Source organism: Moschus berezovskii, chromosome 21 (assembly GCF_049115385.1).
Source record: "Moschus berezovskii isolate FMDL1 chromosome 21, NW_MosBer_1.0, whole genome shotgun sequence".
Lineage (NCBI taxonomy): Eukaryota > Metazoa > Chordata > Mammalia > Artiodactyla > Moschidae > Moschus > Moschus berezovskii.
In genome coordinates this window covers 49045126-49072881 of record NC_142480.1, presented here as the reverse complement: position 1 = coordinate 49072881, position 27756 = coordinate 49045126, and the positions used below count along the sequence as shown (strand labels likewise).

The window sequence follows — 27756 nt, the reverse complement described above, 5'->3', positions numbered from 1 at the left end:
GGTGGCCTCTTTGGTAAGCCCCTGGAGCTCTGAAGGCCTGCTGGAGTTCAAGGTAGATTCTGGATGTCAGGTGGATCCCCCAGCTACACTCTGAGCCCCCAGGGGGCTGGAGCTCTGTGTTACTCTGACTTGGGTGGTGACAGGCCTTAATAACTGATGGGAAGATCTGAATGGCTGCAAGGTTCTCCCAGTGTGGAGGGAAAACAGGACTGGCATAGCAGGAAGGAAGGTGGGAAGGGTTGGGGAAGGGGGAGTTGACCACAAAAGCCCTATCTCCCTACACCCTCACCCTGCCTGAGTGCCCTTGAAAGGGTGCCTGGTCACATGGAGGGCACATGGGCATGGTCTCATGCAATGGGTGTTTCTGGGGGGTGGTTGGATATGAATGAAGTAAAGAGGGGTCTTGGGGAAAGAGCCCAGTCTACAAGCTGAGCTCTGCTAGGGGGCACTCCAGGCTGAGCTGACTCCAGCACCCCAAATTCTTCCTCTTGAGCCTGGGATGGTTTTCCCTGGTGGCTCAGTGGTAAAGAATCCACCTGCAATGCAGGAGACCCAGGTTCGATCCCTGGGTCAGGAAGGTCAACTGGAGAAGGGAATGACAACTCACTCCAGTATTCTTGCCTGGAGAATCCCATGGACAAAGGCTATAGTCCATGGGGTCGCAAAGAATCGGATATGACCAAGTAACTCACACCCTCTCAAACTGGCCCTGTTGGAGAACTCATACCCATTCTACAAAGAACACCAGGCATGTTTATTCACGGAGGCCACCATCTGCACAGTGCAGAGATGTCTGGGGGATGCAGGGGGTATGGAAGACACTGGCTTATGGGCAGGCAGGGGGTGGAAGAGCTCAGCAGACACCAGCTGGCAGCTATGTTGTCTCCGAGGAGGACTCACGTCCACCTCCAGGTCCCAGCCCCACTCCTGCCTGTTTTTCTCAGGATGTGGCCGCCAAGACCCCCAGTGGCAGGCCTCCTGCAGCTGGAACCTGGCTTGGATGCCCACTTTGTCTACAGCTCCTCCTCCATTCTCAGGCAGGCCCCCTGGGATGAAGGCGGAGGGGGAGATGGATGCGCCCTGGACCAGGCCAGCAGGTGGGGCGCCACTCGCCTTGCTCTTGTGTTTCCAGCTTGGTCAGCACTGGCTCCTTGTGGAGCACCAGGACAATCTGTGGAGCCTGCAGGGAGAGAGCCAAGAGCAGCGGGCCACTGTCAAGTCCTGCCCAAAGGCCCTCAGGCACCTTTTCCTTTTCTGGACGAGACGGGCAGCATCAGAAGCAGCTGGTCACAGTCTCGCTTTTCCCTTTCCTTAATCCCTAGCAACGTCTCCTGCCACATCACTCAGCCTTTTGTCCCAGAAACAGTTCTTTGCAAACTCTGGTCTCCAAGGAAGTCAAATAGCTATGGTAAGAGCAACGATAGTGACCCAGAAGGACCCCAGTTCCTCCACGTGTGCTGTATTGGCTTTGAAGCACCTGAACCTCTCTGAGCCTTAATTTCCTCATCTATTAAAAAAGCCTCCCAGGTGGCACAGTGGTAAAGAATCCACATACCAATGCAGGAGATTCAAGAGATGCAGATTCTGTCCCTGGGTTGGAAGGATCCCCTGGAGGAGGAAATGGCAACCCACTCCAGTATTCTTGCTTGTGAAATCCCTTGGATAGGGGAGCCTTGTGGACTACAGTTCAGGGGGTTGCAGAGTCAGACACGACTAAGCATGAATGCACACAGGCATTAAGAAGAGGGAAGTTGGGATTTCCCTGGAAACCCAGTGGTTAAGACTTCACCTCCAAATACAGGGGGTGCAAGTTCAATTCCTGGTGGGGGAGCTAAGATCCCACATGCCTTGTGGCCAAAATAAAACAAAACAAAACATAAAACAGAAGCAATATTTATTGTAATAAATTCAATAAAGACTTTTAGAAAAATGGTCCACATCAAAGAAAAAAAAATCTTTAGAAAAGAAAAAGTGGGAAATAATTGCACTTGTAGAGATCTCTAAGGTGTCAGGTGCAAAAGGCATGAAAAAGGGCTTGGTGCATCTCACAGAGGGAGCAAGGAAATGTTAGTAGATGAAAAAAAAAAAAAAAGGAAAATAGGTTCTTGCCCGAGTTGATCAACTGAATAGAGCCAGCCCTGTCATTTTCACTTTTATAGATGAGGAAATTGAGGCTCAATCTCTGGGGTGAAGAGATCCTCAAAGTCATGTAGGCAGTAAGCAGCAAAGCCATGGGTGCTCCCAGGTCACTTTCCCTATATTCTTTCCAGTCCAGAATGCCTTCCACACATATTCCTGTGTCTGTCCAGTAGGCATATGGTCTGACACCAAGTGCCTCTCCCACCAACCCCAGCATGACGCTGGCAGGTAGAAGCTCACATCCTCAGTTCTTGATGCTTTCTTTCTGCCCCTTTGCTGGTGGCATCTGATTCCCAGAGCTGGGCCCCCACGGACAAGCCAAACCCATGCTCACCTGCTTCTGTCTTGACCCGGGAGTTTAAGGTTCTGGGGGCTTGAGGCTGGAGTCCTCAGAATGCAGGGCAGTGCTTTTCGGCTCCTTGGGTATCTGCAGAGAGAGGAGGCGGCTCTGAGGGCCCTTGCCCAGCTGGGGCAGGTGTCCCTGGTGGAACTAGAACAGCCTGGGCAAGGCCAGGAGCAGCGAACTGTGTGTGGTGGGCGCCACCTTGTGATCACCATGCAATTTGCATGCCGTGAAGCAGGGCAGTCCTTCACACATGTGTCCTGCTCCTAGTTCAGTTAGCCACTGTCCAGGGTGCTTGGGCACTGCGAGGCCAAGCAGGACACAGTCCTTGCCCCACTAGAGCAAAGGAAAGGGGTCCAAGTGAAGTGCACGGTGAAAGTAAGAGTTGTACCTGCACACAAGAGGCTGATAACCCAGCCTGTGAAGTGAAGTGAAGTCGCTCAGTCGTGTCCGACTCTTTTGCGACTCCATGGACTGTAGCCTACTACGCTCCTCCATCCATGAGATTTTCCAGGCAAGAGTACTGGAGTGGGTTGCTGTTTCCTTCTCCAGAGGATCTTCCCGAGCCAGGGATCGAACCCAGGTCTCCCGCACTGCAGGCAGACACTTTACTGTCTGAGCCACCAGGGAACCCAGCCTGGGGGCATTCCAATTGTGCCAAATGCACTTTTGAAAGAGGAATAGTAATGCACCAGGTAAGAGACAGATTGGCAAGCTCCCTGAACTCCACGATGGCCCAAGAGCGAGGGTGGGGTGGGGAGCAGGGATGTAGGGGCAGCCGGAAGTGGATTGGTAGATGGAGTATGGGTGGGAGAGATCAGCCCAGCCTTGGCCTCAAGGCTTAGATTTGATCCTAAAGATGCCCCCACCTGTGCTCCTGGGGGACATCTACCTCACCTCTGTCCTCTGGGAAACCACCTCATCTCCCAGGTAAACTGCCAGAGGCCAGGGGCCATGAGAATGGCCTGATGGTGGCTTACTTCCAATGGCCTGGGATTGTGTGGCTTGAAGCTGAGCACTGCTAATAATACAGCACAGAGAAGTTGTGAACTTAGAATAAGTTATAAAGATCAAAGTGCCATGGACAGTGGAGCCCTGGCAGGCGACACGGGGTCATGAAAGAGTCGGACACACCTGAGCGACTAAAACAACAGCAACGTAAGTGACCAAAACAGAACCAAGAGGGAATTCCCCAGGGGTCCAGGGTTAGAACTTGGCACGTCCACTGCTGTGGGTGCCTGGGTTCAATCCCTAAAGAGAAAACTAGAATCCCACAGAAAAGGAAGAAGAAGAAAAACGGAACCAAGAGTGAACTTCTATGTATGGGAATGGATACATTTATCTTAGTTTATTTCATTAACCTTAAATCTGTGTGGTTTCTAATTGTGGTGTCTGAAATAATTTAAGTTCCCACTTCAAATATAGAATGAATAATTATTATGCTGCTAAAAAATCAAGTTTCTTCATAATGTAATAACACAAAACAGTTCTTATGATAGAGAAAGAGCAGGATATGAAATCAAGTATAATATCGTCTTAGCTATTTAAGTCCATGTAGATTTAAACAGGGGGAACTGGAAGGAAATATACCCAAAATATTAATAGTGCTTGAATGAGGGTGATGGAATTTCTATTTATCTCTATTTCCAGATTTTCTTTAATGAGCTTCTATTCATGTTATAATTTTAAAAATGAAGAGAGTGAATTTAAAAGGCTTATTAGTTATGTACATAATATTGGTTTTTAGTGGATATTAGTTATGATTATCCTGAAAACTTCTAGTATGATTTTAAAAATACAGAGCCAGCTAATCATTAAAGATGCAAATCAAAATCACAATGAGCCATCACCTCACACCTGTCAGAATGACTGTCATCAAAAAATCTACAGGGAGACCTGGGTTCTATCCCTGGGTTGGGAAGATTCCCTGGAGGAGGGCACGGCAACCTACTCCAGTATTGTTGCCTGGAGAATCCCCACAGATAGAGGAGCTTGGTGGGCTACAGTCCATGGGGTCACAAGGAGTCAGACCCGACTGAGCGATTAAGCACACAACAAACGTTGGTGAGGATGTGAGAAAAGTGAACCCACGTACACTGTTGGTGGGAATGTAAATTGATACAGTCACTGTGGAGAACAGTCCAGAGGCCCCTTAAAAAGCTGAACATAGAGCTGCTATATGATCCATCAGTTCCACCAGTGGATACGCAGCCGATGAAAATGGAGATACTAATTTGAAAAGACATATGCATGCCGATGTACACAGGAACATTATTTACAAGAGCCAAGATATGGAAGCAACCTAAGCACCCAACAACAGACAAACGGAGACGATGTGGTGTATGTATAGATATACAGTGGGCTGTTAGTCAGCTATTAAAAAAAAGAATGAAATTCTGCCGTTTGCAACAAAATAGATGGACATAGAAGGTTCTTAGTGAAATACACCAAAGACAAAATACTGTATGTTATCACTTATATATGGAATCTAAAAAGTATTTATTTTTTAGAATGGATGGATATAACAGAGAAGAAACAGACTCACTGATATAGAGAACAAACTAGAGGTCACCAGAAGGGAGAAGGAAGGAGGGAGGGTCAAATGGGGTAGGGGATTAAGAGGTACAAGCAAGCAACTATGTATGAAATCAATAAGCTACTAGAATATATTGTACAGCACAGGGAAATATAGCTGTTATTTTATAGTAACTTTAAGTAGAGTGTAATCTATTAAAATGTTGACTCACTATGCTGTACACCTGAAGTTAATTTAATATTGCAAATGAACCATACTTTAATCATAAAACAAACAGCCAAAAGAAGGAACATGATGGGCAGACCCTTGCTCCAGGGTCCACAGACACAGGCTAGGTCTCTGCCCTTGTCATGAGGGGGAAGGCTGGGAGACAAGAAGGACCCTGTGTATCATTCCCCATCTCCTAACACAGGCAAATACCTGTCATGATGATTCGTGGGGAAGAAGGCCACCCTGAAGTCACAGAAAGCCCGGATTATGCCACATTTTTAAAGAAGCTGAGTTCTGTGACATTCTACTACTTTCAGCTTCTAGAACAATGTTTCTCAAGTTAGATTTTGTACCACACTGTTCTAGAGGCTGCTCTAGAGGCTTAGGGGTGTGTCAGTACAAGATCACCTGGGAGCTAGTTCCCATGCAGAGTCCAGGCCCTATTGAATTTCTGGGCTAACGTCTGGGAAACTGAGTGTTTTTACCAGGTAACCAGGTGGTTCTTATGGCTACAGAAGCTGAGGACTGCACTGTGATCTTAACCCAGGCTATATATTAGATTCACTTGGCAAATTTTAAATACAATGCTAATATCCAGGCCCCACACAAGACCAGTGAACTTCAAGTCTCTGGAGGCTGAGACCTGGGACGTTTCTAAAGACCCCCAGGTGATTCCAGTGTCCGTGTAAGGGCCCAAGCCCACTGGTCTCAGGTGGTTGGTTCACAGATGAGTTTTTCATCAGAATCATGTGGAGGGCTTGTAGACAGAGGGCTGGGCCCTGCCCCTTGAGTTTTGAAATCAGGAGGTCTGGGTGGCACTTGAGAATTTATATTTCTCACAAGTTCCCAGATGCTGCTGCTGCTGCTGTTCTGCTACTGCTAAGTCACTTCAGTCGTGTCCGACTCTGTGTGACCCCATAGACGGCAGCCCACCAGGGTCCCCCATCCCTGGGATTCTCCAGGCAAGAACACTGGAGTGGGTTGCCATTTCCTTCTCCAATGCATGAAAGTGAGAAGTGAAAGTGAAGTCGCTCAGTCGTGTCCGACTCTTAGCGACCCCATGGACTGTAGCCTACCAGGCTCCTCCGTCCATGGGAGTTTCCAGGCAAGAGTACTGGAGTAGGGTGCCATTGCCTTCTCCGTGCTGCTGTTCTAGGGAGCACTTTACTTTGGGAAGTACTCTCTAGAATGAGGGCTTCCAAGGTGGTTCAGCGGTAAAAGAACACGCCTGCCAGTGCAAGAAATGCAGGAACATGGGTTTGATCCCTGGGTTGGGAAGATTTCCCTGGAGAAGGAAATGGCTACCCACTCCAGTATTCTTGCCTGGGAAATCCCATGGACAGAACAGCTTGGCAGGCTACAGCCCATAGGGTCTGGAGTTGGACATGACTGAGCATGCACACACGCTGTAGAATGAAACCTTTAAGCCCCCAGGGGACAGCCTCCTGGATAAAGGAGCAGAGGACATAAGCTCTGTCCCCCAACCCTCAGCTTCCGGCTTCCCAGGCCCCAGCCCAGCTGATGGGGTCCAGGGAGAGGAGCCGCAGGACAAGTCAGTAGAACTCACCTCCCAGTAGACTGCATCCTCAAAGCAGTTCTCATCAGGTGCTTGTCCCCAGAATGGTAATCGCAGAATGACCCCTAAAGGAAGTTGGAGGTCCCAGAGGTCAAGGATGACTTCTTCTCTGACTACCCAGACCTTCCCCTCAACTGGAAAAATCCCCTCTGTCTCAGAGCCATCAGTGCAGAGACAAAGGGTTCCTGGGGGCTCCAGGTGACCTCTGGCACACACTCTTGGGTCTCCCAACCACAGGGCCCCACCTTCTGTGGCATGGTCACCCCCACTCACCTACAATGATGCCGCCCACCAGGGCCGTGGCCAGTGACACAAAGAGCCCGGCAGCCTGGAACCTGCCCTGCATGTTTGGGCTCCAGTTTAACTTGGATCTTTCAATGCCAAAGGCATAGGCAAGCCTGGAGTAGAGACAGGGGGCAGGTCAGGATCCCCTGGAGAGGCCAAGTGACTACCCACTGTCACCCCACATGCATGAGTGGATATGAAGGCTCAGTAACCTCTGGGCCTCAGCCTTCCCATCTGCAGAATGGGGGGCACTAGAAAGATCAGATAGTCTCTAAGATTCTTATGGAAGGACAGAGGTTGAGGAGAAAGGCCCATGAAATAGTGGTCCAGAGTGGGCGAGAAAGGGGACAGAGATAGTCTTGGACCCTAGAGGAACAGTAGGAAGGAGGAATGGAGAAGGAAGGAGGGAGCTCCTTGCACTGCTTCCATTCTTACCCTTCCTCCCCATACAGATCAATGTTGGCGATGCTGGCCGTCACCGCGCCCGCGATACCGCCTATGATGCCAGGAATGCCATGCAGGTTGTGAACACCACACGTGTCCTGGATGCGCAACCGGGACTCCAGGAACGGCTGGAAACAGGGGGATGAGTGTTGCTCAGGCAGGGGGCTGTGGCAGGCTGTGGGGAGTCCAGGATTCTGGGAGCCCCAAATACACGGAGACCCAGCCCTCACCCTCTCCCTAGAGACCTCCCGCCCCACCCCCCAGTCCCTGGCCCTGGAGCTCTCACCGTCAGGTACACAAAACCCAGGGTGGAGACGATGCCACAGATGAAGCCGATGATGAGGGAGCCGAAAGGCAGGATCATCAGCTCGGCCACGGTGCCCAGGCCCACTCCTCCGGCGAGGGTCGCGTTCTGGATATGCACCTGGGCAGGGCAGGCAGAGCAGGCGGGAACTCAGTCCTCTCCCAGAGTAGCGTCCTGAAGGAGCTGACCTAGAGCCCAAGTTGATCTCCTGTGCGTGGGGGGCCACCTGGGAGCCAGAGATGGCTCCTATGCATCTCAGCCAGCCAGGAGACTGCAGAGGACTCCAGCCTGAGCCCAGGCTTGGGACAGCCACCCCTGTGCTGTCTGTACACCTGCCACTCTCCCCAGCGCTTGGGGCATTTTCTATGGGCACATGTGCTTGTGTCCATGAGTTCCTTCAGCCCACCTGCATGTCCCCTTTGGATCTGGGTGCCCAGACACAAAGGTGTGCCCAGGTTCGTGTGTCTGATGTCCTCTGTACGCACGTGTGTTGGTGTCAGAATCTGTGAGCCTACAGGAGCACTGGCTGACTCTCTGAGGACCGACCTGTGCCATGGACCGTGGTGCTGGCTTGCGAGGAGTATGTTTCATCTCCACAACAAGCCCAGGAGGCGTGTATGGTTACCTTCTCATGTTTGCAGGTGAGGAGATTAAGGCACGGGGGAGGTTCATGGACCTGTCGAAGACCACACGGCCAGCCAAGGGCAGAAAGGTGTCTTGATCCAGGTCCGTGTGGAGCCAGAGACCCTGACCTTCATCCTCTTCCATGTCCCTCCCCGCATGTGCCCACATGAGTGTGTCTGATTCTCTCCCCCTGTGCCTGTGTCCCCATCTCTCTGTACAGTGACTGTCCAGTGCATCCGGGGGCTCAAGGCTGTGTCCCGGAATAACACACACTCCTGGTAACATCTCGGCACACAGGTGCCTGGGTCTAGAAGCTAGTGTCAGAGTATTAGATGGTGGGACTTCGCGGATGGTCCAGTGGTTAAGAATCTACCTTCCAATGCAGGGGACGTGGGTTTGATCCCTGGTTGGGGAACTAAGATCCCACATGCCTCTGAGTAACTAAGCCCGAGCACTGCAATGAAGACCCAGTGCAATCAAAAATAAATAAAAAGAATATTAGAGAGAGAGATGGTCCTCTTTCGATAGAAAAATCTACCAACACCCATTACGCCCCCAGGAATGAGAGGAACACATGTCCCAGTGGCGTGATATGAAGGATACTGGGCAACACTGCAGCCCCCCAGATGTCCCAAGTGTTTTGAAGGGGTTCTCTTTTTGAGCATGTGGAGGGGGCAGGTAGGGGCAGAGCTAGGAAGGCTGAGGGCCAGTTTTGGGGGGGTTGCTCAGTTCAGAACTAATGTCAGCACCCAGGGAGAGGAGGACGAGAAGGAGCCAGTTCATCCAGGGCAGCCGGCATGATAGAACCTCCACGAATCTGGTTCTGGGCTCTACCTAAAGCCAGCTGTGCCATCTGGACAAATCATTTCTTTCGAGGCCTCAGTTTCTTTATCTGCAAGATGGATGGGATAATCCTTATGCTGCCTGCTTCACTGAGTTGTTGGCAGGGCGTGGTGATCAGTGCCCACTGGGCACAGGCAGTTGTGGCCACAGCTTCCCCCAAGGCTCCCCCGCCTCCCCCGCACTCACCATGTCCAGCTTGCCCTTTCCATGCAGGGCACTGGACAGCGCCACTGAAGTGAGCACGCAGGCTGCTAAGGAGCAGTAGGTGTTGATGGCCGCTCGGTGCTGAGCGTCTCCGTGATTGGATATAGCTGAGTTGAAGCTGGGCCAGTACATCCACAGGAAGAGGGTGCCTGGCCAGACCAGACAGGGCCGGTGGAACCAGGAGAAGGGGCATTAGATGGGCCTGACGGAGCTTGGACAGACATTCTGTCCTTTAGCTCCAGAGATATCAAGTGACTCACACACCCCAGCCATTTCCCTCCCCCAGAACTTTACTCGTGCTGGCGGCTCATCTTGAAAGGCCCTCCCTGCCTTACTCACTACCTAATGTCTTCCACTCCGCTCCAGGAAGTCTACCCTGACCCCATAACTCGGTGAAATGCCTCCTACCCTGCTTCCCAGGCACCTTGAGGGAGGATCTTTTTCTCCACTGTAGGGAGATAATCAAGGAGCATGGCCATCTGTTCTACTACCCTGTCAGGAGCTCCTTGAAGGCAGGGCTGGGTTTTAAGAGACCAGAGAAGGTAGCTGATATGTGTTCTCTGGAATGAATGGACACAAGAAATAGGCACGTACACCTTGCTGAGATCAGGGATGGATGCACTTCCTGGTTATCACTGTGTCTGCCCTGGGGCATTTGAGGGGACATGCAGGATGACTGACCAACTTCTTCCAGGCCCGTGGGGAAAACGTACAAGTAACTGGGATCCTTGAAATATCTATAGGCAACCTCTCCCTGCCCGTTCTCCGAAGGGAACTGGCAGCCACCCACCAGACCTTGTGGGGATGAGGTATGATCACCGCAGCCTGAAATGCTCACGGTGACCCTCACCCACCACGGTAGCACAGCGGGACCCCTCAATCGCTACGGAAGCTCTCACCGATCATGGCAAAGAGGTCCGAGTGGTACGTAGAACTCTCCCTCTCCTTGCTGTGGTGTAGGTTAGGGCGGTAGAGGATCCAAGCCACTGTGAGCCCAAAGTAGGCGCCAAATGCATGGATGGTCATGGAACCCCCTGAATCCTTCACCTGGTAGATGGGTACAAGGGTACTGTCAGGGTACTGTCTGACCCTCCTCTCCCTCCCTCCTCTGACACTCTCCCACCCCCACCTCCCCACACACAGACAGAGGTGCAGCTGTCTCCAAGGAGGTACAGGCTGCAGAAGGAAGCCCAGGGCCCTGGCAGACCCATCAACTGGGAAGGGGAGGAAGTGGGGATCCCCTCCTCAACTATACTTCAATGAAAATTAAAGTGGGGAACTTCCCTGGTGGTTAAGAATCCTCCTGCCAGTACAGGAGAAATGGATTCAATCCCTGGTCCAGGAAGATCCCATATGCCACAGGGAAACTAAGCCCATGTACCACAACTACTGAGCCTGTGCTCTAGGGCCCGTGCTGCACAAGAGAAGCCACCGCAATGAGAAGCTCATACGTTGCAAAGAAGAGTAGCCCCCGCTCGCAGCAACTAAAGAAAAGCCTGTACAGCAGTGACAGCCCAGTTCAGCCACAAAAAAAAAAAAAAAAAAAAATAGAAATCATAGACCTGCTTCTTCCCTTTAGATGGGAAACCCAACCAGAGAGGTAAGGGTGTCATCCAATGTCACAGGGCTAGTTGTTGAATTGTTGACATATCTCTTTCCCGATTCCCAGCCTGGTGGGTGCCTCTACTAGCTGTGTGACCTTGGGGGAGCCCCTTACCCTCTCTGAGTCTCAGTTTTCTCATCTGTAACATGGGAGTAATAACTGTGCCTAGCTCAGAGAGAAGATTGAATGAGATAACCCACGTGAAGCATTCAGAGCAGGACCCAGGCAAGGGCAAGTGCTCCTTGTCAGCGGTGATTACTGTGTTTCAACTTGGCTGCAGGAGAGGCCCAAACACTGTCATGCATTTGAGGGAATTTCTGCAGATCAGAGAGGGGTTTTGAGGGTCAAAGAAGCTTCTCTGCCTCTAAACTCACACCCCAGGTACTACTTCTCAGCCAATTTCAGATCTCATCTATTGACTCCCCTGTGTACCCCCTCACCTAGCTTAGCTTCTTTCTCTCTACCCACCCCAACCAGTCTCCAAGGCTGGTTTATTCACCTTGTTTATAACTTGCTTATGATCCACTTTCTTCTCTTTGTCCTAGGCCAGACCCAGTCCCGTTACTTCTCACCAGGGTGACTAACACAGCCTCTTAACTAGACTCTCTGCTTCCAACTGTTCTCTTCACCACACCCAAAGTGACACTTCCATAGCATGTATTTGACCGTGCCCCTCTCCTGCCTGGAACTTTCCATAGCTCCCTGTTGCCCTCATGTTAAAGTTGAGACTCTTTAACACAGCCTATGAAAGTCTTGATGATCCATGCTCCTTCCTCCTAGCATCCCATCCCCGTTCCCTCTGCCTCAAATACCTTTGCTCATTCCTCTGCCTGATTATCTACTTGACTTCTGGCTTTAACAACTCTTCCTCCAGGAAGCCTCCCTGGCCTGCCATATGCTGGCTCAGGTCCTCCTCCTCTCCCCCCAGGGCACCTAGCCCTGGAACTCCATCCCTGTCTCACTGTCTGGTCATTGTCTATTTGCTTCCTGGCCCCCTCACTAGATTGTGAGTTCCTTGGGGTTGAAGCAAACAGTCCTGCTCACTCCTGTATCCTACTGCCTGGAGCACTGCCTGACATGTAAATCCAAAACTTATTCCCTTGACAAATACTTCTTGATAATTTATTAGGCATTGGGCCAGGTGCCAGGAATAGAGATAGTCTCCAGACAGACAAGGCTTCACCCTTATTTTCCCTTAAGGATAAATGCTCTGAAGAAAATAAGTCAAGGATAGTGACTAGGAGGAGGTAAGGGAGAGGGCAGCACTGGTAGGAGGACCTGGGCAGGCCTCTCTGAAGAGGTGAGACTGCAGCTGAGACTCAACAATGAAAAGGACCAGGGAGATGAGCACTCCAGGCAAAGGGAACAGTAAGTGCAAAGGCCCTGAGGTGGAACCAAGCTTGGGTATTTGAAAAGCAGACCGCAGGATATGGTCAAATCACAGAAAGATGAGGAGAGAGTAGATGGTAAGCTTAGAGAAAAGGCTGAGGCCAGAACATGTAGGGCCTTAAAACAAGTTTAGATTTGATTTGAAGTGAAATTTAAAAAAAAAAACAGTTTTAATCAGAGGAATGGTCTTATAGACATTATTAACAGGTCCCCACAGCTGCTGGTGGATATTAGCTAGTTTGAGGTGGTGGATTGGGCAAGGATGAAGACAGGGAGGACTTCCCTAGTGGTCCAGAGGTTAAGACTCTGTATTTCCACTGCAGGGGGCACAGGTTCAATCCCTGGTAAGGGAACTAAGGTCCCACATACCACCTAGCATGGCCAAAAAAAAAATGGATGATGACAGAGAGATGAGTCAGGAAGAAGGACTATGATAGTGTGGTAGCTGAAAAAAATGATAAAATGAGTGACTTAATGTAGGGTGGTCTGAAAGCAAAACCCCTGGGGATGGGACTTCCCTGACAGTCCCAAGATTAACATTAACACTGTGTTTCCACTGCAAGGGCGTGGGTTCAATCCCTAGTTGGGGAACTAAGATCCTGCATTTGGCACAGCACAGAAAAAAAAAGAGAATGGAAATCATGTGCTCAAAATAGTGAAACAAAAAAGATTGGATCCCAGATGATACTGAGGAACCACTGTGCAAATCCTGATCACCCTGCTTCTGAGAAAAAAAAAAAACATGGGGGTTTCTAGGCAGAGTCCAAATATAGAGAAGTTGGAGAATGAGAAAGGGATGGGGTTCCTGAATAATCCCTACTCCTGCAAATATGCCAAAGAGGTGTCTAAACAAGAGTCAGAGGCCTAAGATGCTCTTTACCTTGGCCAGTGAATTAGCCAGCTTCAGGGGGCATCATTCCTGCCATAGAGGTCCATGTGAATGGCACTTCCAGAGTTTTGCAGTGTGCAACCTGTGCAACTGTACATGTCTGCTTTGGCCACTCCCCTGGGAACCTTCCTTACAGATGTGCCCCCTCAGTATACTGGGTCATTTTCTTGGCAGAGCAATCTGGGAATGTGTGTGCAAGATGATGTGCAAGAACACCCCATTCTTTCCCTCTGATGTGCCAGAAAGAGAAAGAGGAAGAAAACCAACACGTGAGGAACCTCTACTCTGTCTAGGTGCTGGATTGATGTACCATGTGGATGCTCAATATATGTCATTCCTCCTGCTTTACAGCTGGGGAAACTGAGACTCAGAAGATTAAGTGACTGGTCAAACTTGAATTGAGTCCAGCTGGCTTGTCTCCCCAGTCCTTTCTTTCTCTGTCACCTTCCTGTCCCCTCAAGTGTCCCTTCCACCCGCCATCTCTGTTCTGAGCTCTGCTCACCTCTAACAGGTTGAGGAGAATGTACTCATTCATTGAGAAGAGGGTCACTTGGAAGAGAGTCATGATGAGAAGCTGGACAGGGCTGACTTTGCCCAGAACTGCCCCAAAGGCCACACAGACAGAGCCCACGCAGAAGTCCGCATTGATGAGGCTGTGGGGAGACAAGTCAGGGGAGGGGCTGAGGCCACAGCAAGAAGTGGCACTCAAGCTCTGGGGTTGAATCTGAACTTTGGTCACCTGTGGGTTTGGGCTTGTGGTCTAATTTTGCTGAGCCTCAGTTTCACCATCTGTGGTAATGGGCATATAGCATCTTAGAGCTACTCTTAAGAATGCAAAGAAATAGCCTGTGAAGTATCCAGCACAGCAGTGGCACATACTAGATGCCACCACACCCTTCCTTTGAGGGCCCATCTCAGGCCCCACCCCTTCCTTGCAGGCAGCTTGTACTCAAGGTACCCAAGTGATCTGGCTGCTGTTGTTGAATATGGTCCAGTCTGTATTGGGGATCTTGTCCTGCCCTTCATTTTCTACTTGCCCTTCCAAAACGTCTTCTCACCCACCACCTCTTCAGGAAGCCTTCCCCAATACCTCTAACCACATGTGGTCTCTGCCTCCAAATCCTTATCTCTACACACACTTCTCCTGCTGGCTACCAGGGCAGGGCCTTGCTTGGGTTTGAGTCATCATGACCTCCTCTTCACCTTACCTGGGAGAGAGGATATGTGTCCAGGAAAGAAGGAGGGACCTTCCTGCAGGCAGTAGGGAGCTGGGGGTTGGTTGGAGAGAGGGGACAGGAAGGCCAACAGAGAATGCAGGCCAAGGAGCTTGCAGGCCCTCCTTAAGTGTGGACCCTGAAAACCCAGCCAGCCAGGAGAGGCATGCCATGTGGTCAGAGGGGATCCTGATTCCATCCACGTGCCTGCTGTGCCTAACCCAGGTTAGGTTCTCCTTGGGCCCTGCCAGCAGCAAAGCTGTCCTGGAGTCCAAGGCAGACTCTCAGTGTGGCCTCCAAGTCATGAGCGTTGTCAACCAGGGTCCTCGTAAAGACAGCAGGGGCTACTACTTCCTTAAGGCAGTCAGCCACAGGAGCCCCCACCCCCACACTCAAGTGTGTGTGTGTGTGAGTCAGGAAGTGAGAAGTAAGAAGCCAGCTGATGGTAGGCACAGTGTGTGGAGTGGGGGCAGGGCACAGTCCCCTCAGGGTCCCTCCCCAGACAAAGGATGTCCACTGGAATGTCTCTTCACCATAAGCCTTGTTCACTGCTGCATCCCCCCAGCCTGGCTGAATGAATGATGACAGGTGCTAAGTGCGAGGCACTTCAGTGCTTGTTCAGTGCAGCACAGGCCCTCCTGTATCACACCTGGACCCATGGAACAGGTACCATTATTAGCCACATCATAAAGATGGGAAATGGAGACTTAGAGAGGCCGAGTTATTTGCCCAAATCTCCATAACTCAGCCAGAGATCACCCCCTAGGAAAGAGTGAGAGGGAGTGCACAGAAGCCCATGCCTGGGCCACCAGCCCCTGGGAGATGGATATCTGGATGTCACATCTCAGGCAAGGCCTGAGAATGGAGGCTGAGGAGCACGCAGGTCCTCCCTGAGTCTGGGGAACAACCTTGCAGGAACAGGTGGGATCTGGGACTCTTCAGCAGGGACAGGACAGAAGCTAGGAGAAGGATCCTCAGGTGAGGTCTAGGGGGCGACAAGTTCACCTCAGCCTTGGGCACTAGAAATTGGCTCCAGCTAAGTTGCTGAAGCTTCCCTGGTGGCTCAGAGGTTAAAGCGTCTGCCTCCAATGCGGGAGACCCGGGTTCGATCCCTGGGTTGGGAAGATCCCCTGGAGAAGGAAATGGTAACCCACTCCAGTATTCTTGCCTGGAGAACCCCATGGACGGAGAAGCCTGGTAGGCTACAGTCCACAGGGTCGCAGAGAGTCGGACACGACTGAGCGACGGAATGGAAGGGAACGGAAGTTGCTGAAAATCATTTCCCCTAAAATCAAGTTGTCAAGTGACTAACTTGTTAAGTAACTGGTTCAAAAAATTTAACCCACGAAAGTTTACAATAATTTCCTTTGAACATTTAAAGAAGCTCTATACTTCTGTTTTGCATTTAGCCATAGCTGTTTTGCTGTGGTGGCCAATTAAACGTATCACTGGCAATCTTATATAACTTTGGTGGCTTTGGGAATGAGAATTTCCTGTGTATCTTATACAGTAGAGGGATATGCATGTATGTCATGGATTTTATATACAAAAAGACCAACTTCTTGGTTCCAAAACATTTTCTACCTAGTCGACTATTTTTCCTGTTTCTCTTAATTCATGGATTCACTAATTGACTCAAATGAATTAATGTTTTGCAAATATTTGGCATATGTTTAAAATTTCAGGCCCCTGGCCGATGATATCTGATTGGTGCCCTGTATGTGACAGCAGAGATTTGCACTTTAAATGTAGTTTTAGGGAGGGATGTTCAAGAGGGAAGGGGCGTAAGTATACCTATGGCTCATTCATGTGATGTGCAGTAGACACCAACACAATATTGTAAAGCAATTATTCTCCAATTAAAAATAGATGTTTAAAAAAATGTGGTTTTGTACCAATTTGCCTCTAAACCCTTTCTGTGGATTTGGTTTTCCAAGCAGGCTAATGAATGCTTGTTTTTACACACCAATCACAACTTTCTCAAGTTATGAAATGTACTTTTCTTTAGCCAAACGTCATATGTCTACAGAAATCGAAGACAATCTAACTGGACTTAAAGAAGAGCCTTCAATAAACCAAACCTTGACTAAAAAGGGAAGGGAGGGGGAAAATCTCCCAAAGGCTGTTGATTTTGTACCATGCAACGGAAACTGTTGTCAGTTTCTTAAGTTTCCCTGGCTGGAGAGTTTGATAAATGAGTCATTCAGTGAGATGACTGCTTGGCAAGTTGGTTAGTTGGCAAATTTACTGTATAACCTGGTGGTGGTGTTGAGGGGAGAAGCATGCTAAGGCTCCTAGGAGGTCTCTTCAGACAGAGGGAGGGGCCGAGTTCCCTGACAGAAGGGAGTGTAGTACTTGTCAGACCAAAAGATTATCACAGACAAAAGTGGTCAGGATGAAGGTGAGAAGAGATAGGGATCAGGGGTCCCCTCGGAGGCTGAGGCAGGGAGGGGCTTCAGCCCTCGAACTCCACACATGCCTCACATCTCTTTGCTCTGTTCCGTGGGTGGCGACACAGGCAACTGGATTCTCCATTCAATATTCCCTCTACAATGAACCTAAGGAGGCTGGTTCAGGCAGTCCCACGGTCCTTCCTCTCTCCTGCCACCCACTCCCTCCCCTCCATGGGTCCTTTGGCGTGAGGCCTCTCAGGGCAAATGCTGATGTTTGACGTGTCAGAGCAGAGTTCGAACTTGGACTCTGGGGAAAGGCCTTGTGTCCCTGCAGCCTGTGTCTTAGGAGGAAGGAAACCCTCCAACAGCATTTGGCTACCATGAGAACGCCCACCCTGGAGACTCACTGATCAGGACGTGAGTGTGTGTGTGTGTGTGCGCGTGTGTTGGGGGTGGGGGGTGTATGTTGCAGGGCCCCTGGGTACCCTGGCTGGATGACGAATACCCAGCTCACAGCCCCCAGCCTCCGGGCCCCGCCCCGGCCCCGCCTCCCGCTCAGGCCCCGCCCCGCGCCCCGCCCCCGGCCCGAGCCGCGCTCACTTCTCTACGTTCACCAGAATGTAGCGTCCGTCAAAGGAGTGAAGCCAGCCTTGCATGAGCAGCGCCCACTGGATGCCGAAGGCCGCCAGCAGAAAGTTGAAGCCCACGGAGCTGTAGCCGTAGCGCTGCAGGAAGGTCATGAGGAACCCGAAGCCCACGAAGATCATCACGTGTACGTCCTGGAAGCCTGTGGGGAGAACACAGCCCAGAGTCCCGGTGGCCTAGCGAAGCCCCCCTCCGTTGCAGCCCTGTGTCTGGGCCAGTGCGGTCCGCTACTGAGCCTGTGTCTGCTCCACCACTGGCCGGACCTGGGCCACCCTCCAACCCCCGTCCCGCCACCCCTACATCTGGATCCTGAGGCTCCTGCAGTAATTATGACTCTGCTGCGAGTAGAAGAGCCACTACTCCCCATCACATCATAAGATACAAACTGCTATGTATACAACAGATAAACAACGAGGTCCTGCTGTGTAGCAAAAGGGACTGTAGTCAATATCCTATAATGAACCCTCATGGAAAAGAATATGAAAAAAAATGTATTTATACATACGTATAACTGAATCACTGCTAAACACCACCAACACACACAACATTGTATATCAACTGGACTTCAATTAGAAGAAAAAAAGCGTCTGGGGTGGACTGGGCTGGGGAGATGGAGGTGAGACCCCCACTTTGACCACTTAGACCAATTGGTTTTAAGGCCAAGGAATGCCTGAGCGTCCGTGTTGGGAGATGACAGCCCGCTTTCACTGCCCTCGCCAAGGGCCTTAACCTGCCAGTTCCATTCTTCTGCTGTGGAGAAGTTAATCTCATTTGGCCTAGGAGTCCCTTGACTGGCCAAAATAATTAGGTACTATACCAAATGAAAATCGTAAAAAACAGGAACAGTTTTTTTTTTTTTTTTTAAAGAGAGAGATAGCAGAGAGGGTTCTTGCTTACAACAGAATGCTGACAGCCCAACAGTTAAATGTGGAATGAGCACTGAAGTTGGAAAATCATAATTTTCACAATGAAGATTTCATCACTGGATGTTAAAATCCAGGGACAAATTTTGAGGAAGAGCAAGGTATTTGCATCGTTTTAAAGGAGTCTCCCCATAGATTGCTTATGAGTTGTAAGAGGGTGAAAAAACATCCGGTAACAGTGGAGAAATTGGGCAACATCTTGATGGTGTGATCAAAATTAACGTCACCAGTGTGGGACATGTGGACGTTGTGCACCTTCAGGAAGATATTCTGAAAAGGACACATCCCCTATGTGGTGCTCTGGCTGAGAAGGCACAATCCCAATCTAATCAAGAGGAAACACCAAACAAAGGAACATGCTATTAGAAAGGGGTTGAAGCTGGACTCTTGAAAAATATCAGTGTTTTAAAAGATAAAGCAAGGCTGCCCATTGTGAACATCTGTTATAGGACAGACACTGTGCTGGGTGCTTTACCTACACAGGAATGGTCTAGGTTAAAGAGGCTAAAGACACAGGTCAAATAAATCCAATACTTGACCCTAGACTGGATCCTGGATTTGGCTGGGGTAGGGAGTGGGTGCAGGTGCAGGGGAATGCCACAAAGGTTTATATTGGGTCCACTGACAAAATATATAGGGACAGTATATTAAAGTAGCATACAGTGTGAATTCATGAGGTTGATTACTGTGGTGATGGAAGAGAATATCTCTATTCTTAGGAAATAGTGGAGTAATTAAGGCGGCCAGACTGCAATATGTATAACGGACTCTCAGTTCAGGGGAAAAGGAACTGTATGTACGCGTTTGCTTTTATGTGGGAAAAGAGGGATGCTTAATGGGAGTTAAAAAGAGTATATAGTGTTCTTTGTACTATTTTTGTTTTAGCAACTCTTTGGAAATTTGAAATGATATCCCCAGTTAAAAATTTTTGAATAAAAGAGAACTGCAGGGCTCACCAAGCCTGGCCTGGCCCCACCCGCCAGTCTCCTCCTTCTTCCTTTCCTCGGTCCTCCCTTCCCTCTGGTGCCCCAGCCGCACTGGCCTCCCTGTGCTCAGTCTCATTCTGGATCTTTGCCTGTGGTGGTCCCTCCACGTGGGACACTGCTCCGGCAAAATGGCCAGCAACTTCTCTTCTTGTTGTTTAGTCGCTCAGTCAGTCGTGCCTGACTCTTTTCCTCTGTCCATGGGATTCTCCAGGCAAGAATACTGGAGTGGGTTACCATTTCCTTCTCCATTTCTTCTTGTGGATCTCAGCAAAAAGTCACCTCATCACAGAGGCCTTCCAGACCCCTGAGTTTCAACTTGGTTCACTCCCTCATGACACCTTCTTCTTTCTTTTCTAGTTCTTACAACAATTTGTAGTTAGGTAGTTAGGTTTGTTTGTCTAGCCCACTAGACTTTAAAGCTCCAAGGAGTCAAATGGTGGTGGTGGTATATTTGCTGAGTCATGTCTGACTCTTTGCGACCTCATGGACTGTAGCCCGCCAGGTTCCCCTGTCCATGGGATTTCCCAGGCAAGAATACTGGAGTGGGTTGCCATTTCCTTCTCCAGGGGATCTTCCCAACCCAGAGACTGAACCTGCATCTCCTGCACTGCAGGCGGATTCTTTACTGCTGAGCCACCAGGGAAGACCCAGGAGTCCAGGCCAAGCCTGTTTTGTTCACGCTGGTATTCTCCACTGCCTATGGGCATTCATTCCCCAGGTGGATGTTCCATAAATGTCCCTGAAGGGATGAAAGGGTAATTACTGTTGTCATCTCAGGGGTAGTTCGATATGCCAGCTGAGCAGCAGCCAAGGGCCCCGGGTGGCACTTCACCATCAGGGGAACTGCAGACCCTTTCCTGTCTGATGTCTCCTACCCACTGGGTAAATAGGCCCTGATGTCCACAGCAGCTTGACCAGCCACAGTGCGGGTGGGCAGCGATGCTTAGGCTATCCTGCCCCTCCCCCGTTGCCCTCATCTGTCTCCCCTGCAGGCTTCCTTGAGGCTGGGTAAGGGTTGCGGGCACAGAAGTTGATGCAAGAGAGCTGTGGGTCTTGTCCCAGCACGGTGCTCTGAGCTTTGGGCTTCTTTTGCACAGACTTACACAAACAAACAGCAGCTCGGCTTGGGTTTCACAGTGTGTGAGGCTGATTTTGTGTTGTTATCGTGTTTCATGGTTTATCGTGCTTCTGTTATGGAGGAAACTGAGCTAACATATGTGAAGCGCCATCCACGGTGTCATGGTGACTCTTGGGAAGAAACTGATGGGTAACAGGCTGGAGAGAGAAGGAGGAGACACCTTCAGAACAGAGTTACAAAAGCAGGGAGGGGAGCTGGCAGCTCTGTTGGTAAATGCAGGGAAGGAGGAAGAGGTTGCTGGGGAGGGAGGGAGGTGCTGGGTCTAGGGCTGGTCGTGAGAGTTTGAGATGACCCCATGACCCCGGGGGAGGGTGGTGGTGGCAAGCGTCAGGCGGGCGTAGTGTGGGCGCAATGGAGCCTGGCCATTCGGGTTGGAGCTGGGGTCTGAGGTCCAGCAGACCTGCATACAGAGCTGGGAGTTGGAACCATGAGCGGGAGACAGGAGCCGAGGACTGGCCGGCCCGGAATTGAGCAGATTAGCCAGGGACGGTGCTGGCAGGGAGGTGAGGGGAACCCCTGGGAAAGGTAGCATCGCAGACTTCCATATCGAGAAGTGTGAGCTGTTTGGAGGTGGGGGAAGCAGGTGGGCAGGGGCTCAAGAGACTGGAGGCGGCCTTCCTGGGGGCTGCCTTCAGTTCTCCCTGAGGCCTGCGGCGAAAGAGCAGAGAGCGCACAGCTTCTCAGGGCTTCTCCCTGCGGGTCCCCACCTCACTGGTTCTCTGTCCTTCTCTGTGACTCCCTGGCTGTCCTGACCTCTGCCTCTAACCCTTCTGTGGATCTGTTTCTTCTCCCCCAACCTCAGGTGCCCAGACTCCAGCTTTGCTCTCTTTCCGCACCTTCCTTATTCACTCTCTCACTCCCTTCTCTCGATCTCCTGAATTGGTCCTTACTGGAATACAAATGTTGTTCAGTCACTAAATCGTGTCCAATTCTTTGCAACCCCATGGACTGCAGCACACCAGGCTTCCCTGTCCTTCACTGTCTCCCAGAGTTTGCTCACACTCATGTCCATTGAGTTGGTGATGCCATTAAACCATCTCATCCTCTGTTGCCCCCTTCTCCTCCTGCCCTCAATCATTCCCAGCATCAGGGTCTTTTCCAATGACCTGACTCTTAGCATTAGGAGGCCAAAGTATTGGAATTTCAGCTTCAGCATCAGTCCTTCCAATGAATATTCACAGTTGATTTCCTTTAGGATTGACTGCCAAATGAGTTTGATGCTACTGAGAATGCTTTTAATAATAATGATCCAGAACTTCCCTCATGGTCCAGGGGCTAAGACTCTTTGCTCTCAATGCAGGGGTACTGGATTCGATCCCTGGTCAGGGAACTAGATCCCACATGCCACAACTAGGACCCGGGCCAGCCAAATAAATGAATAATAAATATTTTTTTTAAAAGTGGTCTGATGGTCCAAATTGTATGACGTTTAGCAAGGATATAACCTTTTTGACCTCAAATTTCTTTTTCTGTAAAATGAGGAATAGTAACAGAACTCAGAGGTGTGTGGTACACATTTAATGTCATCCTATCAAAGCCCTGGGCATAAGCCTGATTTCTCAGCAATTGCTTGCTGTTGCTGTTCAGTCTCTCAGTCGTGTCTGACTCTTTGTGACCCCATGGACTGCAGCACACCTGGCTTCCCTGACCTTCACTATCTTCTGGAGCTTGCTCAAATTCATGTCCATTGAGTCAGTGATGCCATCCAACCATCTCATCCTCTGTCATCCCTTTCTCCTCCTCAGCAATTGCTTAATTATATTAATTACTACTTCTCTTTTTCTCTTTCAAGACTGACCAGGTGCTTTGCATTGGGTTGGCGACTTGCTGGGGGTCGGGGAAGTTGATAAGACAACGCCTCTCTTCCCCTACTTTCCCCAGCCTGGAGTAAGTGATTCAAGCAGCCAGGCAGGTTCCCTCCACCATGGGAGGTCCCTGAGGGGCAAGCCTGGCTCCTGCCGGCCAGTTCTGAGAGCCACCACCAGCGGGCGCCAGTACACAGCTGTTCTGCGACCCCTTCCTGGCTCACTTTTCTCTCTTGGGATTGATGGTCTGAAGAAGGCCAAGTTTTGAAAATTTCTGAAATCTGAGGATCAAGTTTCCCATGCTGGTGGGCAACAGCAGCTCTCTCTCCAACGCTTCCTCAGCCCTGCAGCAGCCTGGGGACCGGCCCTTCCCATGCTCTACAGGCCAGCCCAGCCTAAACTGCTGCCTTTCAAGTCCACTGGCCAGTCCCTCAATTCCCCAAGTCTCTGTGTCCACCTCTCCCACAACTCGGAGCTGGACACAGAACCATCCCATCACTGCAAAACCTCCTGAGGAGGTGGTTGAGGAGTGGCAATGCCACAGAGACTGGGGGAAGCAGGTTTTGTGCAGTGTGAGGGCTTGGCCTCACCCCTGCCTGTGCCACTGACCAGCTGGGAAAATCTCTAAGCTCCATCTCTGGCAACATAAAATAGAAACAAATACACTCCTCGTCTGACAGAGCATGCAAAAAGTGCTTGTGAGTGGGAAGAAGGCTTCTCTGGTGGCTCAGTGGTAAAGAATCTGCCTGCCAATGACAGAGATACGGGTTTGATCACTCGATTGGGAAGATCCCCTGGAGAAGGAAATGGCAACCCACTCCAGTATTCTTGCCTGGAGAATCCCATGGACAGAGGAGCCTGGCGGGCTACAGTTCATGGGGTCGCAAAAGAGTTGGACATGACTTAATGACTGAACAAGTGGGGAGAGCACAGAGGAATTTAAATGCTATAGTAGTTCAAACTCATGTTCAAAGAGATACTCTTTGGTCACATCACTGAACTGAAGTGATAGTCGCTCAGTCGTGTCCAACTCTTTGCAAGTCACATGGACTATACAGTCCATGGAATTCTCCAGGCCAGAATACTGGAGTGGGTAGCCTTTCCCTTCTTCAGGGGATCTTCCCAACCCAGGGATCGAACCCAGGTCCCCCGCATTGCAGGTGGATTCTTTACAAACTGAACTATCAGGGAAGACACATCACTAAATGGATCCTAAGCCTGCACTTAAACACCTTCAGCAACAGCATCAATCCCTTCTGAGGAAGCTTGATACCAGTGCTTACTGTCTTCTGGTTTCATGTCATGAAACATGCCCTCCTGGCTACCCATTATCTTCAATCTTCCAAGAGTTCCTGTGCATTAAGTAACATTACCGCTCCACAGATGAGCATACTGAGACTCAGTGTGATTAGGGAAGTGGCTTAATCTACTTTGGGTTTCCCTAGTGGCTCAGATGGTAAAGAAGCTGCCTGCAATGAAGGAGACCTGGATTCAACCCTTGGGTTGAGAAGGTCCCCTGGAAAAGGAAATGGCAACCCACTCCAGTATTGTTGCCTGGAGAATCTCATGGACAGAGGAGCCTGGCGGGCTATAGTCCATGGGGTCACAAAGAGTCAGACACAACTGAGTGACTAACACTTTCACTTTACTCCATTTAAAGTGATGGGCCCATATCTGTTTAATTCCAAAGTCAACTACCAGGTTACACTACCCTCTGCTTGAGGAATGCACGAATCTGAGGTTTAGGTTCCCAGGAGCTCAGGGTGAACCTTGCTGCCTCAGTTTTATGAACCAGACCTTCAGGTGTTTGAAACTGTGGCATCCTCAGCCTTACGTCATTTCCTTTCTCCCTCTGTTTTCCCAGGAAGCTTCGAGAGCCCAAGCTCTGATGGCTTCTCCTCAGGCCAACCTCCCCAGACAGTGCCCAGAGTATCAGCTCAGGAGGAAGTTTGTGATCAGCATCTTGGGCTTTCAGGGCACTGCCAGGACGGGTCCCCAGCTGGTTCTGTGCCTGCTATTTTCCAAGGGGCCCATGCCATGGGAGCCGTCCTCAGGGACCCCTGGGCCCCAGCTTGAGCCAGCTGGAGCTAGACTTCTCTGAAAACTGAGATGCCCAGAGGACTCCTCTAATCCTCTGGGCAGAAATGAAGCCTGCACAGGTGTTGACAGCATAGAGCCAAAACCCAGAAAGTACCAAAAGTGACTGCCCTCACTCCACGCCCCTGGGAACTGCCTTGAGGCCTGGGAACCCAAGCTTGGGGCCACAGCTACGTTCCAGCTCCTAGTCATAGCCACCAGTAGGGAAGGAGAAGAGGGGAAAGGTGAGATGGAAGGGAGGAGAGCAGTCCAGGAGGGTGGGTTCAAGTCCCTGGGGCTCCTACTCTGGCTCACTAGGTTTCTGGATGAGTGACTTTTGCAAGACATGTCCCCTCTCTGGCCTCAATTTCCTGGTCTGTGAAATGGGAGTCGTAACATTGCCAATAGTCATGTACAGATGTGAGAGTTGGACCATAAAGAAGGCTGAGTGCCAAAGAATTGATGCTTTCAAACTGTGGTGCTGGAGAAGACTCTTGAGAGTCCCCTGGACAGCAAGGAGATCAAACTAATCAATCCTAAATAAAGGAAATCAACCCTGCATATTCATTGGAAGGACTAATGCTGGAGCTGAAGCTCCAATAATTTGGTCCCCTGATGCTAAGATTCAAGGCATTGGAAAAGACCCTGATGCTGAGAAAGATGAAGGGCAGGAGGAGAAGGGGGTGACAGAGGATGAGATGGTTGGATGGCATGAGTTTGAGCAGACTCTGGGAGATAGTGAAGGACAGGGAAGCCTGGCGTGCTGCAGTCCATTGGGTTGCAGAGGCAGACACAACTGAGCTACTGAACAACGATGACAAACAAGTCATGGAGGGAAGATCAGTTTGCACAGGTGGCTGTTGGAGATGAACTTTAGGGTCCCTTCTGAAACTAACAGTCCATGACGATGTGAGTACCAACGGTTAGAAAGAGGCTGTCATTGGCTGTTGGCAGATGGTGTGGAAAACTAGAAAGCACAAGGACATGAAGAGAGTCCTGGGCTGGGGGTCCAGAGGTTGGGCCAACCCAAGTAACCTTGCACCAGTTCTTCTAACTGCTGAGTCCTAGGGCCTCTGCATTTAGTACTCATCTAGTAATTGCTGCATTATGAAGTGAGGATTCCATGCCCAGCACGGTGCCAGAACTTTATGTGCAATGTCTCATGCCAGCCTCACCCCACTCCTGTAGGGTAGGTTCCATTATTATCCCCATTGGACAGATGAGGAAATCGTGTCTGTGTATTGTTGACATTTGCCTACAGGTCACCCACCTGGTTGAGGGCAGAGCCATGATACAGGTGAGGTGCAGTGATTCTACGGCCATGCTGTTAATCACAGCACCACGGATGCCAGGGAATTCAGGGCTGTTTCTCTCCCTCTCCAAGCCAAAACATGGTTGTGCTGTGGTCCTCCACGCCAGCAGGGCTGGTAGGCCAATGAGCCACCCCTGCAGCCCTTGATGTTGGAACTACCCTCTTAAGGTGGAGAGTTTGGGCACAGCTGGACAAGAGAGCCAAGGTCACCCACTGGCTGGGGTCTCCTGAAGACATCAAGAAGGGTTCTCTGAAGGGAGGTTGGAGGTGTCTGAGGACACCTAGATTGAGCTCTCTTTGTGAGTTTTCACGAGTTGAAAGGAATTTGGGCACGCCAGGCCATTTCCCGAGCTTAACCTCCAAACACTGGGAAGTCTCCATACTGGGGAGCCTCAGAGGGGCGGGGCAGGGAGCTGGGGGCGGCACTTCCTCCTGCAGCTCCCGCCCGAGGCCAGGCAGCATCCTCCGCCCCGGGGAGGTTGGGGGGGACCTGCAAGGGGGACCTGCAAGGTGGCGGGACTTACTCGGGTAGCGATAGTAGAATTCGTTTTCCATGTCAGTGGACAAGTTCCTGATCACTTTCTCCTCCACCCAGTGGGGATCGGCATCCACGTCGTAGCGCACGAACACTCCGAAGAGGGCTATCAGGGCCACCTCCAGGAGCAGGCAGACGACCGGCAGCCGCCAGCGGAGATTGGTGTTCCAGATCATGCTGCAGAGGGCGCCTGGCCGGGGCGGGCAGCGGGCAGTTCGGAGGCTCGAAGGCAGGACAGCTTTATAAGACCAGGGGCAGGGGCGGGGCGGGGCGGCCGGGTCGGGTGTTGCTGAACAGTTGATCCGGGTGCCGCCCGCGTGCTCGCCCAACCGGCGAGGGGACCCGCGGCCCCGGGCTCGCCCTGCAGCCAGGGGCGCCCGCATCGGGGTGCGGTGGGGGGCACGGTAGCGGGAGCAGGAACCCGGAGGGCAGGGGGGGATTAAGGCGCCCAGCCTCTGTGGATCCCACAGATGCCAGGCAGCCACTGCTTTCCCCGTTTTGTTCCGGTGAAGAGAGAAAGGAAAAGATCCTTTGCCTCCCACCGAGGTAAAAACGAAGGCATTCCGGGACATAACTCTTCACCATCACCATTATCATCATCATCTTCTTTTCTTCTGCTTCGTCGTCATCCCTTTCTTTTCCTGATTACAATATTCATCAGTTCAGTCGCTCAGTCGTGACCGACTCTTTGCGACCCCATGAATCACAGCACGCCAGGCCAATATTCATAAAGGTACATGAAAAACCAGGAACGTCCAAGAAACTGTCACAGACCAGGGAAGCCTGAAAAGACAGGAACAGATCAAGGCGATGTGGATTCTACCCTGGCGCGGAATGAGAATGTTAATGGGAAAACTGGTGAAATCCAAATAGTCTGAAGTTTAGTTACTAGTGCTGGTTTCTTAGTTGTGACAAGTGTACCCTGGTTATGCAAGTTAGGAGGGATGGGGTTGGGAACAGAGGCACCTTCTGTACTACCTTTGCATTTTCTGTAAATTAACATTATTCCCAAAGAAAAGGGTGTTTAGAATTTACATATATATGTATGAAAGTGAAAGTCGCTCAGTCGTGTCCGACTCTTTGCAACTCTTTGAATTCTCCAGGCCAGAATACTGGAGTGGGTAGCCTTTCCCTTCTCCAGAGGACTTTTCTGGTCTCCAACCAGTCCATTCTAAAGGAGATCAATCCTGGGTGTTCATTGGAAGGACTGATGCTAAAGCTGAAACTGCAATACTTTGGCCACCTCATGCGACAAGTTGACTCACTGGAAAAGACTCTGATGCTGAGAAAGGTTGGGGGAGGGAGGAGAAGGGGACGACAGAGAATGAGATGGCTGGATG

General features: G+C 50.7%; 1 protein-coding gene across 2 annotated transcripts; it reads right to left on the bottom strand.

Moving 5' to 3' along the window:
• Window positions 1–2497: 2497 nt before the first annotated feature.
• Window positions 2498–26592, bottom strand: RHCG (Rh family C glycoprotein). Of its 2 annotated transcripts, XM_088829795.1 has the most exons (11): window positions 26406–26592; window positions 17599–17783; window positions 14593–14666; window positions 13892–14042; window positions 10408–10555; window positions 9491–9657; window positions 7820–7957; window positions 7525–7661; window positions 7078–7202; window positions 6796–6869; window positions 2498–2566 (listed from the first exon to the last, which is right to left on the bottom strand). In XM_088829795.1, exons 1-11 carry the CDS (start codon window positions 26590–26592, stop codon window positions 2498–2500), a joined length of 1455 nt encoding a protein of 484 aa, XP_088685921.1. The 2 variants fall into 2 exon arrangements, with proteins under 2 accessions (XP_088685921.1, XP_055273786.1); XM_055417811.2 differs by lacking the exon at window positions 14593–14666 and having other exon boundaries at window positions 17597–17783.
• Between the last annotated feature and the right edge of the window lie 1164 nt (window positions 26593–27756).